The 13,157-nt window shown below is 39.9% G+C and overlaps 1 protein-coding gene across 1 annotated transcript in view; it reads right to left on the bottom strand.

Moving 5' to 3' along the window:
* The window catches only part of LOC101848284 (E3 ubiquitin-protein ligase HERC2), a gene marked incomplete in the record, with an annotated part of 146,849 nt that overhangs the window by 18,310 nt on the left and 115,382 nt on the right, over positions 1-13,157 (bottom strand). The window contains 14 exon segments of the mRNA XM_013081261.2: positions 527-652; positions 1,523-1,665; positions 2,580-2,870; positions 3,514-3,621; positions 4,553-4,706; positions 5,121-5,399; positions 6,643-6,844; positions 7,195-7,369; positions 8,035-8,260; positions 9,043-9,187; positions 9,755-10,008; positions 11,135-11,312; positions 11,731-11,965; positions 12,459-12,540. Of these exon segments, the coding sequence (XP_012936715.1) occupies positions 527-652; positions 1,523-1,665; positions 2,580-2,870; positions 3,514-3,621; positions 4,553-4,706; positions 5,121-5,399; positions 6,643-6,844; positions 7,195-7,369; positions 8,035-8,260; positions 9,043-9,187; positions 9,755-10,008; positions 11,135-11,312; positions 11,731-11,965; positions 12,459-12,540 (2,598 nt within the window).

Raw genomic sequence — 13,157 nt, 5'->3', positions numbered from 1 at the left:
AGAGAAGCACATCCACAGGGTATCAAGTGCAGGGGAGGAAAAAGCAGTACAATTTTACTGAAAAACGTGGATGAAAGGCACAACAAATTACAAATTTGCAGTTTCCAAGGACACTCAAGTGGCAAACTTTGACTGCCATTTTCTCACTAATTCTACCTCCTGGTGACCCCTACCTCCTTCGCTCGCAAATATGTCCAATTCTATTCCAGATAGTTCGGTATTTTTTCCACCAAAAGCAAGGCAAATGAAAAAGCCTTTAAAATGATACCAAAAACTCTGAATGTAATGTCCAAAAATTGACAAGTGCCTGATTTCATTGCGTCGTGACACAGATGGTAAATTATGCCCTGTGATCATAAATGACAGTCTTACACTAGGTAAGCGATTTTCACAAAGTGAAACTATTAAGTTGAATACGATATAATTGGAACATCAAGCCTAGAAGAAGAGTCAAGCAAAAGCTTATCAGGTAAATGTTTAAAATTCTACGTAAAATTGCCACCAAAATACTGTTTGAGAGATGTACCTTGAAGAATGGGCTGTGCATGAGATGTTTGCCGCTGCGCACGATGGAGTCCTCGTACTCATACTGTCTCTGCAGGGCCTCGGGTAGGCCTTTGACCAGGGTGGTCAGGGCTGAGCCACTCATGGTCTGAGTTATCAATCAAATAAAACACTTGTTAAATAAACACATTCAAAAACCTTTCACAAAATTACTGTAACATAATTTATGGAATGTTCTTTTCATAAATTAAAAATGAAGAAATAAGTGAAAAATCATTGGCTTGAATAGCTTAAGTCAACTTTGACATTTTCTTTCCAATAAAAGTTGTTTTTTTCTAACTCAATGACAGGGTTTTATGACCCTCATATGTACATAATAGATCTTCTACTTCAACAAAAAAGGAAACAGTTATTTAAATCATTTCCAACATTTAAAAAAAAAGAAATTAAGCAAAAAAATGTAGAACTTTTAAGCATGTACATAACTTAATGACAATACTTCCAGATATGTAAAAAAAAAACAACTGTAACAAGAACACTGTCTCAGTTAATATCTATGATATAAAACCTGCAATTTCTGTATCATTTTTTTAGTAGATTCAAAACCACTAGGTTTTTTTTATCACTGAGCTGTAGACTTCCAGCAGTTATCACTGCACTAGCTTACTTAAAGCAAAGAGAAGCACATTAACATAGTAGGAGCCAACAAGGGATGGAAAAAGAAAGAGAGGCAGAAACAACAGAGGAAAAGAAAAGAAGAAGGGCCTACCAGTACAGTACGAGTAAATGGCTTCAGACAAATCAGTAAATTTAAGCTTGTGGGTGGTTGGTAGGCGTTCTGGTGTGGTTAGTTCATTCATCCCTGTCAAACATCAATAGCCATTATCTCTCCTTTTTTAGTTTGTATTTTACTCTCTTGTACCACCTATCTTTGGCACTTATATAACCTAATAAATTGTGTTCCAAACGCCGTAAGACACATATTAAAACTAAACTAAACCGATCAAGCTCTTCTCACCATGTGGAAAGGCCTGGGCACCTCTTGCTCTGGGCTCTCAGTGGTGGGACTGGACAGCAGGGCGTTGATGTTGATCAGGTTACTGTAGCTGGTGGCCAGAATCTTGCGCAGTTTGTGAAGAGCCCACATCCTCTGATTGGCTCCTGGGTTTGGTCGGTCGGGGTGGGGGAAAAAACACAAAATTAACTCGTGGGCAAACTAGAAAACACACTTTTGTAGGACCAAGACTAACTTCTCAGCGCCAGAATTATTTCTCTTTCCAGTAAAAAAAAAAAGCACATGTATATCATTATTTTGAACATGTTCCTAATCTTTAATTGGATCTACAACAAGAAATTTCTATTGCTAAAGGCAATTTCAAAATCAACTGACAGGTGAAATTTCGGAGCTAAAAAGCAATTTTGCATAGCTTGACAATATACCATAAAAATGGTGAATATGACCTTACATGATGAGTAGGATTTTTAAAAAACCCAAACAACTCAGTTTGTAAATAGGCAACTGTTGGAGAAGAAGAATATATTAATTCTCAGATGCTAACACAAGAAAAATTGATTGTTGTCTCACATCTTACCAATTCGTATTAATACATGAATGACAAAACTGAATGATTACAAAAAGTTTTACTTAATTTCATAAGTCATGTCTGTTATGGATAGAAATATGGGAGTATAACAAAGCAGCTCCTACTCTGATGTCCATCTCCAATTTTGCATCAGATTTTATCTATATATCTAGAGTTTTATTTTAAAAGACAGCATATCAAGTTTTGGGTAAGACTTGAGTTACTGATTCCACCTGATAGGTTAAAATATGGACCACATTTCTGCCTTAAGTCTGGTATTGATATCTTAATTAAAAAATGCAAGGAAAATGTTTTGAAGATATTCAAATCAACTGGCTGTTGAGAGGCAAAGATGTGGGTTTTTTTTTTCTCTCTTGAACAATTTACAAAACTGGATATACCGTGTGTTAAAATAAAATGCTCAAGCACAAAACAAGGATCATAGCAGTTCTGAAGTAAGCTAAACACTTTGGTTTGTCCGAGTCCACTAACCGAGACAGCTGAGCTGAGCACAAGCAGCGAGGGCTGCAGCCAGACGTGGCACGATGCTTCGGTCCAGAGAAACCTCCAGCTTGAAGTCCAGGAGGCAAGTAACCAGGTCGATGGATGGTCTGGACAGAATGGTGCGGTCACTCAGGGAGTCCAGCGGAGCGGCGGCCGGCATGACGGGGTACACTGTGAACTGCCAGCCCCAGCCGTTGACAGAGCCGTCACTTGTGAACTTCCAGCGGAGCTCGTCACCGGGGATACGCAGCTCTTGGAACCAGTCGGACCATTCACGACCTGGGGAGGGTGGAATAGAATAATCACAAGATGTATACCTACATTAATACATTTGCAGACACACACACATACACACACACACACCTGCTGGCATATACATGGCAAAGTCCTCTTACAAACAGAAAGATGGAACAAAATTTAAAAAATTTAGTCTGAAAAATTCTTCTCAGAGCAGGAACTGACAAAATTGAGACATTTTAGAGCAACCCTGAGATGACTGTGTTTTGGCCACAACATGGCCAATGGAGTACACCTATAGGAGCCCTTTGCTCAATCTCAGTAAAATTAATCTAAAACCAAAAAAACTCTCAAGTTTTGTACGATGGTACAACGTGAAGCAAAATGGGAACAATAACAAAGGCATATGTCTGGTTTTGAAAAGACCTCAACCAAATGCAACAGGGCATTGGGGGGGAAGCAAATGAACATTACAACTGCCGAATCAAACAATAAAATAAACGCGAGAATCCAGAAAGGGAAAAATAGAAAGAAGAGAAAATCTCAAACGTACAGATAAAAATTCACCGAACTGTTACCAAAGATCATTGATTGGTCACATATGCTGGCCCAAGTCACTGCACAGTACAACTAAAGAGAACCCCAGTTAATAATTTCATGCTATAAGTTGCGAGATATAACTGACCAGATCTGACAGCAACGGTCCGTCCAGTAGAATCCATGATGGTGAGTGGGTCGTGGCGACGTTCCGTGGAGCAGTGACGGTTGAACTCGACACGCAGAGCCTCCGCACCTGTGGGAGGGAAGAACCAACACAGCCTTGTTGTAAGCAGTACCATGTCAAGGTTTATACAGAGTATTCACCACTGTTTTTGTTTTGTTTTAGTAAGAGTTTTACGGTATTTGCAACAAAATTAGGTCATATATAAGTGCCAAAGATTAGAGGTGTTACAAGGTGCTTGTCAATTTTTGTGCATGTGGAGTTACTGGTATCACCTGAAAACTGATTTATTTGCCTCTCTTTCAATGAAACAAATATCAATCTGTCTTGAACAAAACTCAAGATATTTGCGATTGAAAGAAGTGAGGTCGCCTGGTTTCAGTGGTGAAATTAGCAAGAAAATGGCCGCCAAAGTTTGGTAACTCCGTAGGTAAATAGTCCTTGAAAACAGAAAAATGACATACTTTGTGCCTTTAATCCATGTTTTTAAGTTAATTTCATATGGAAATGGGTTTTTATATGGACATAAAAGAGGTTGAGTCCAAAAATAACCATCTGATAAAAATTTCCAAACTTTGGAAAAATGCCTGTTTCTCCAATTTCTGTATTTTGACGAGCACCTGATTTCACCATGCTGCCTCACATATACAGTGTCTATTGTCCTCATCTCTCCTTTTCTCTGAATATTATACTCCAGTATCGCCTCTAATCTTCAGCATGTCTTTAGTATATGACCTATACAATTTAAATGCAATGTATATATACACATGTTTTTATCATTCCTGTACAGCCACAGAAAATTCCCCACAAGGATAATTAAGCATTATCTTATCTTATATCACAAGTGCCGTAAAACTAACTAAAACTTAAGGTGGAATCTCTCACCATGCCTGTTGTTGGGAAAAAAACACAAAAAAACACAAAGAAACCCCACAAAAAAAACAACAACCCAGAACCCCTAAACATAAACAGGATAAAGGCCCACATTTTGCGTAGTCCTTACCTGGAATCCTCACAATACCAGTCTGGCTTGAGTCGTCCGTGTAGGGATGAGCGCTCTCTTGGGACACGGGCTTGGCTGCCGAGCGTCCCGTCTCACTGTCTGTGGCCACGTCCTCCAGCTCAGTCACACACAGCTCCAGGAGCATCTCTGTCACCTGAGGAGAAGGGCCCGTCCACAAGTTAAGTTTTACCACTGGTAGCATCAGTTTGTCTTTGTTTAAGCAAGTGTTTTACGGCTCTTGCAACACAATCAGATCATAGTAGTGTCGAGGATTAGAGATGTTGCAAGATAGTTACAAACCAATCTTCGACAAAATTGAGTTAACAATTCTACCTGATAGTTTAAGACACGGCGCATATATATGCCTTAGTCTGGTATCGATATCTTAATATGGCAGGGAAAGTGTTTTGAAGATATTCAAAGCGACTGGCTGTTGAGAGGCAAAAATGTGTCTTTTTTGGTTCTCCTGAACATATTCTGAAACTATCTTTTAATAAGATAAAAAAGTCCAATAGTGTTCTGAAAAAGAAGGGATACTGATACTTATTCAAAAACAACAAACACTTACATGAGGAGACGCCTTTCCAAGGGCAGTGAGCACATCTGACAGGGTTTTCTTTCCTCCCACCACCCGCCGAGCGACAGAAAGTTTCAGCAAGTCCACCAGGATGCGAGCGTCATCCACAGACAAGCGGTAGGTGAACTCGTCCAGACCCGGAGGGAAGCCACCGGTCACCTGGGTGACCTCGTCAGCCGTCTGCAGGGTCTCTGCCATAATTGAGGTCACAGGAGACACCTTCGCCGCCAGACTTTGCATGCTGGGGAAAGGGAGGTCTTCACCCTCTTCCTGTGAATGGACAAAACAAACTGAATAAAGGGCCTGGCCTCATGATGACCTTGTGTGTGTGTGTGTGCCCACAAGCATGTGTGCATGTGTGAGTGTTCAAGAGCGCGCGGGTGTGTGTGTGTGCATGTGTGAGTGTGTGTAAGTGTGTCTGTGGAACAAAATTTGGATTATAAAGATTTATCTTATCTCAAGTAAAACTCATGGGTACACGAAGGTTACAAAAACAAAAAAGCCAGAAAAAAAATCCAAACAAAAATACCACGATATCAAGAAAAGGCATGATTAATTCCAGAATATTACTTTTACATGAACTAAAGGCCAAAACTATGATTCTGATCTTTCTAAAACCTCATGGAATAAAAAAAAAACTTAATGAAAGAGGAGCATAGTGGCAGATAACAAGCGTGTTATCTGCATAAGCAATAAAGCAAAGTCAGGACTATATTGTTGTTGCTGTCAAAAGGAAAATGAACAACTCCCATTTTTAAAATTTCTCTTACCCTGTTAAACTGGTTCAAATAGAATTATTTTTCTTGTGGCACTGATGACAGACATGTTCAGAAAAATTCTGCTGCAACTCATTTCAATTTCTTCAAGGCTACAATCTAAGTGTACAGCTACAACAGAGTAGAGAAAAAGTTCTTCACAATGTGAGAGTTAAAATTAGCAAATTACACAAATTTACTTCTTTAGTTTTGTTCAATGAACTCTGAAACTTTCCAGGAGCAGTTTACAAGGCTTTAGTCTTCTCTTCTGTCCTCCATGACCTCCCCCCCCCCTCTTTTTTTAACAGAAGGATAAGAATACAAGAGAGTGGTGCCATTTTGCTGAAGCAAAAATTTCAGCTACTGACTGAATATTAAGCCAAAACATATCACTGTAACTTACTAAAGAGAGTAAAAGCAAGATGACTGAACAAGAAACAAAAAGTCTTTAACAATCAACACTTCTATAATCCAGGAACCTTCAGTTTTGTTTTCATTTTTAGTAAAGGTTCTATTGCATTAGCAACACAAATTGGTCATATGAGTGCCATACCAATGATAAGAGGTGTTATTAGAGAGAACATACACTGAAAAGAAGGAGGAGAGATAAGGACAATAGCTGTTTGATAGGAAAGGAGGAGCACATGACACCAGAGCACCCACCAACCTTCCATGTAAACCTTTAGGAAGGTTGGAACCCTGATTTTATTTTATTTTTTTTAAACAACAAAAAGGAGAGAGAATTCCCTGGCACTTACCCCATCCACCGAGTCCAGGAGCGAGGCGGCCATATCCCCAGCTCCTTGCTCCAGCATCGACCCATGCATCACAGTGCTGGTCTCGGGACTCGAACCCTGGGACTGGCTGGACAGCTGGGCAAGCAGGTGAATCGACTCTAGCCCCTGGGAAACACCGGTCAGCGGGATGCTTTCTTTGCTCAAAGCTTTTACTATGGCATCCCTGGAGGACAGAGCAATTCCAGATTAAATCATAAGTTTTACCCCCCTTGCAACACAAATAGGTCATGAAGGTGCTGAATATTAAAGGCGTTACAAAAGAGTAAAGGAGGAGTGTTAAGGAGCAATTTCAATATTATTCAACATTTAGGCGGAAAAGAATCAGATATGGAAAGTTTAAATAAGTACATGCTGAAAAGGCACAAATGTATGTCTGCTCAAGGACAAAAACTTCCAGCAGGCTTTCAAAATGTAATGGACTTTACAAAGTCTTGACAACATGAATGTGAAGGTGACGATACTGATAATGAACTACAAAAGGTACAGCAATTGTTTACGAACGAGACAACAAACCTGGCATATTTGATTTGCAGTGCATTGAGAACATGGTTGAGAGCCCTCTGCTTCTCTAGCGTGGAGTCCATGTACAAGATGATCTTTGACAGGGAAGGGCGATTGTTTTTCTCTCGGTTGCTCGAGTCCTTAGATGATGTGCTCAAAGTCTCCTCTTGGCATTCTTCTCCCATTCCTAAAGTCACAATTAAAAAAGATGAGTTGCAATGACATCAACTGCTTCTTTTCAACAAAGTTCAGTTTGAGTTTTAAAAACTTGAGGATAAAATTTTGTTAGTTATAGTAAGAGTTTTACGGCACTTACAACACAATTAGGTCATATAAGTGCCAAAGACTAGAGGTGTTGCAAGAGAGTAACAAACACAAAAAAGAAGGAGGAGAGATAAGGAAAATAGATGTTTGATAAGAAAGAAGGAGCAAACCACACTACAACATCTGCTAACCACCCGCAAAGCTTGAACTTAGAAACTTTTAGGTTAAAACTTTAATGCTAGTTCAACGCAAATCCTCATAAAAAGAAAACGAGTTACAGAGTAGAAACCGGGATAACTTAGCAAGATAACAGTCAAGTCTTGCGTGGAACAGACAGAGACAACAGGAACACTGAAAGAAAGTAACACCACACTGCCCCAATTAAAAAAACACCTCTAGCACAACCAAACACTTCCGGTACAAGAACTTACAGACTAGATATTTAATTTTCTCCTTTCGGGGCATTTTCTGGACTTTGTGGTAATGTTAAGAAAGAGCAAGGGAGCAGGAACCGGGGCGGATAAAGCCAAATCACATAGTAAAAAATCCCATACCAGCTAACATAAATTAAATAAACATGCTGCTCACCAAGAAAAGTGGCCCCAAGTGGATCTTTAGAGGTGGAGAAGAGCACGGGCTCGTGTGAGGTGGGTATGGAATAACCCGTGGTGGCCCAGGCAACACTGTGGGACGAACCACAGGCCACGCGAGTGATCTTGTAGCCCTCGGTTCCCAGAACCATGGCAGACTTGCGGTTCACGGTTGTGGTGCCATTGCCTTGTTGGCCGTGGTCATTGTCTCCCCAGGCCCATACCTGTGGAGAGGAATCAGACAAACCACTGGTTCATTAAAAAAATAAAGAGCCAGAGAATGTGAGCGATATTTTGGAAAATTAAGTAGTAAAATAAGTTTTAAAAAATTACATGCACATGTATAATAGCAAGCAGTAGGTAAAATAATACATCTTTCATAATGTCTTTTGTTTTCCTTGTATTATTTCCTTCCCAACAGAGTGAGGACACAGTGCCCAGAAATTAAAAAAATTCACCCCGAGTAAACATTTACATTTCCTTCAAAGTAGAAAAACGGTCAGACTAACAGCATTAAGACTTAAAAAAAGAAAGTTATAAACATACAAATTAACGTAGGGGTAACTAAAGACAAATCAGACAGTTATCTGTAATAGGCAGACAGTGCACAGATTCTACAGAGAATGTGTACGATTCCAATTTACTGACAAGATTACTAAAAAACAAACAATCATAAAGAAAATGAATTAACACACCATAAATAAAATAACACGCAGCTAAAGACCAGACAACTACAATTGAAGTTATCCAAGATGGCCACCCATCACATTGAAGAGAAAATTGTTCGCCTTAGACATTTGGACAGTGTCATATTTAAAAAAAGAAGAAAAAAAAAGGGGGGGGGGCTTATGGTTATGGGAAGTGGTCGTTTGTACAGATGAATGTCTTGGACAGGTGGAAGTTTGAGCAGATTTGACAGTAACCACAAATGAATGCAGTTCAAACAAATCAAATACAGCTCAATACACAATGGCACAACAAACCGACATTGGCAGAGCAAACTGACCTGTCCTGTGTCAGTGACGGCCAGACAATGCAGGGCCCCGACAGAAACGTGCACGATCTTCTTCCCCTTCAGGGCCTCCACCAGCTGTGGCTTACGTACGTGAGCGTCCGTGCCATGGCCCAGGCGGAAGTAGTCACCTTTACCCCTGATGTTGGAACAAAAAACTTCATTGAAAGGCACAAGCTTTTCCTGGATTTAAGGTCAATTCAGTGGCAGTTCATAGTCTTTTTTTGTTATAGTAAGCGTTTTAAAGCATTTGCAACACAATTAGGTCGTACAAGTGCCAAATGTTAGAGGTATTACAAGAGAGCAATAAACACAAAAAAGGAGGAGAGATAAGGATGACATATGTTTGATCAGAAAAAAGGAGCAAACCACACCAGAGCATCCATCAACCACCCACATTCAGTCTCAAATCTCTTGTGATCAAAAAGCTCACACAACTGCACAACAACTCCCTTGGCAGACTTATTTTATTCTTTGTAATTTTAGTATCTCATTCTCAATGGACAAAAGAATTCTAAATATAAAGGTAGGATTGATCATGCTTGAGAAATGTTGAAGATTAGCGGTGCTACAAGAGAGTAACAAACACAAAAGAAAGTGAAGAGAGATAAAAACTACACACGTTTGATAGGAAAGAAGGAGCAAACCACATCAGAGCACCTGCCAACCACTTTCAATCAAAAGTTATGACCCAGAATGTACATACCAGGTCCATACTTGTCCATGCTTGGTCAGGGCCAGGGAAAACTGGGCCCCACACTCAATCTGAATGACCCCTTGACCGGTCAGCCTCTCCACCGGGTGTGGTACGTTACATCCCTCACTTCCTCCTCGCCCCAGCTTGCCAAAGTCCCCATCACCCCAGGAATAGACCACGCCTTCGTCTGTCAGGGCCAAGGTCTGGGCGTCACGACTGCCGCACGCCACCTGTACCACGCGCTGACCCGCCAGTGCTGCCACCTGGTGGGGGGGACAATGCCAGTTTTAAAAAACAAAATTTTCTTTAATTGAATTTAGTGTCAAACCTCACATCTGGAAGTAGGGGCAGTTTTGATGTTTTCATCATCGAGTCAATGATATGAGAATGGCAGAGCAGGTTTGCCAACCTCTCCATGCTAAAAATAGGATTTTCCTTGAAATTATTGATAAGAATCCTCTCTAAAATTTGGAGTTTGGGGAAAAAAGTCTGGGGTCTCCAGAGAGAACCCTAGTAGATTCATATCACATTAAGAAACGATTGTGGCAAATAAATGTGAATTGCAAAAACACAGAAATATATATAAATTTAAAAAGTGTATGTTCATGTCAACTACGATAAGTTGCTCTTCATTGACAGCAAAAAAATTCAAGAAAAATTTTTTTTTCTGCAAATCAGATAGGAGTTCTTCCGCAGGGGAAAAAAATAATAGAAAATGCTCACCTTCCCACAGGTCTCCCCAGCGTTTCTCACAGATACAGTAGCATTTTAGATAATTAATATACTTGATAGCAGTGATAGTGCTGGAGGGTGGTATGACTATGTCACAAAGTAAGACAAACAAGCCGTACTCTAAATCTCGGGTTTATAAAACAAAAAAAGTCAGACCAGTTAAGTAGCAGACAGCAAAAGACAATAATACACAGGTGAACGGACACAGGACACAGCACTGCTACACAACACACTGAGCAGCAACACTCACCAAAGCCATGACACACAAGACAACTGGTGAACCGAGATGCAACAAGATAAAAGTCACCACAGTTCGCTGCGGCATGCTGTATATTGTTTTGTTTTTTTCATCCTTCCTTTAAGAGTAACATTTATCCTCGTCAGTTCCTGGTGCACCCCGTCCATCATCATGTTGGTTTTTAGTTTTAGTAGAGGTTTTACGGCGCTCGCAACAGGATACGGTCATATGACTGCCAGAAGATTAGAGGTGTTACAAGAGAGTACTAAACATAAAAAAGAAGAAGGGGAGATAAGGATGATAGATGTTTGATAGGAAAGAAGAAGCAAACCACACCAGAGCACCCGCCAACCAACCACCATCATCATGTTGACACGGCCTGTAAAACTACAATGTGACCACAACAAAAACCCACTGACCTGCTTCGGCTTGAGCTGTGTGGTGTTGTCTCCGTGGCCCAGCCTGCCATAGTCGCCCAGCCCCCAAGTGTACAGGTCACCGTTAGAAATGATGGCTGCGCTGTGAGAGCTGCCACAGGCAATGTCACGCACACGCTTAGACTTGAGCGCCTCTACCAGGCGAGGAGTATCACAGTTCCTTTTCAGAGGAATATAAACAAATTGAAAGCTGAAATAACCGATTACAGCTCCTAATGAGAGGCAATAAGCAAAAAAAAAGATTTTTTACCTGAATATGTTTATAACCATTCAACTCTAATAAACTGACTAACGAGATGTAGTGGTTGTAAACTTGGCCATCATGCAAAAGTAGAGGGTTTGAATCTTGTTAGTAAAAAGGAAACACAAACACCATGATCCACAACCTCCCCACAGGAATTTCTTCAAAGGGAAACTCTTCAAAATTTTAAAAATTGTTTTATCAGATCCACAGATTCATAAATCCAGCCAAGTGCTCCATCTTCCAAATAACTTTGGTTGTGTATCTCTAACGGCACGTAACTCATTCCAAACTAAATAACCATAGAAGAACGAGGAGAAAAATCTTATGTACTTACATCCTGCTGGACAGTCCCAGCTTCCCATCGTCACCCTCTCCCCAGGCAAAAATTTTGCCGTCGATGCTCAGCGCCAGTGCATGTCGACCACCTGAATGCACTGCCACTTTCTTGATGACGTACTGGCTCAGTGACGACAACTGTCGTGGAACTGACACGTTGCCAGTGACAGAACCCAGACCCAGTCGTCCATTGGTTCCCTCACCACAGGCAAACATCTTACCGTCTTGGGTCACTGGATACATCAAAGTTACAATCATATCTCATAATAAACTTGATGATAAAAATGAAAAGAAAAATAAACTACTACAATCAAACTGTGAAACAGGCTGGAGTAAATCTTAATACTCAAGTTTTGTTTGTTAGAACTCTTCAAAAGGGATTAAAAGAAAATAAACAATTTTAAAACTGCTATGCTGAGAATATCATAATTAAGAAATAACTTGAAACAGGATAATTCGCTTCCATAATATCTGATATGTCTTGGCTCCCAACATTACAAAAGCAGTGACTGAACTATTAAAATTTTATAATACAAATTATAGCCCTTATGCTGGTTTTTTTCCTGCTAAAACTGGTGATGGCCCCACCACTAAACAAAAATAGTATGAATTATAGGGGAGCAATATGTCTACAAATAAATGAATTACACATTAAGAAAATCATTAAGATTCTTTACGAAAGCAAAAAACTAGAGTTTTAACAACAAGATCATGCCACCTACTCACCACAAAAGAGACTCTTGGAACCTCCAGCTATCTGAATGCAGTTGAGAGCTGACAGAGACTCATTTAAAACAGGCATCTTGATCTGTTGATAAAACAAAGATCCTCAAAACATGTGTCATCAGCCAATAAATAGAGGTGACAAGCATTCATAATGCTTATTACATCAAGATGTAAGAAAAAAAATTTGAAGAGACAGATGGTTTTTCAAGAATTAAGAAGAAAATTAGAAGAGACAGAAGGTTTTTCAAGATGAAGAGTCTTGTATCATCTATTACTCTCTCTTATGAAACATAGCCAAGAACAGTCAAATCCGCCCAAGACGAACATCCATTGTCCAGGAGAAAAGTGGCAATCATACACAGGTGGTGCTCATGGACAGTATCATTATGATATATTATAAAAAACGCAAGGGGGTTGATTAAAGTGGTTGTTTGTACAGGTGACTGTCTTGGACAGGCAGTAGCCAGAGCTGGTTCGATTTCACCTTTTTTTAAGTAGAAGTATTTTTCCAAAACATATTATTTTGACCCTCCACTGACATCCATACACACCCAAATCGTTTTTAATCTCCGAAGAGATATAAAATTTCAAACTTTACATCAATTGGCCAATAAATTAGTCTCACAGCCAGGAGTAAAATCTCAATAATAATAATAAGGCTGATTGATGCAATTCAGGAGGAGGAGGAGGAGGAGGAGG

The sequence above is a fragment of the Aplysia californica genome, unplaced genomic scaffold, assembly GCF_000002075.1.
Source record: "Aplysia californica isolate F4 #8 unplaced genomic scaffold, AplCal3.0 scaffold00122, whole genome shotgun sequence".
NCBI lineage: Eukaryota > Metazoa > Mollusca > Gastropoda > Aplysiida > Aplysiidae > Aplysia > Aplysia californica.
The sequence above is the reverse complement of the archived record's forward strand: the minus strand, read 5'-3'. Positions and strand labels throughout refer to the sequence as shown.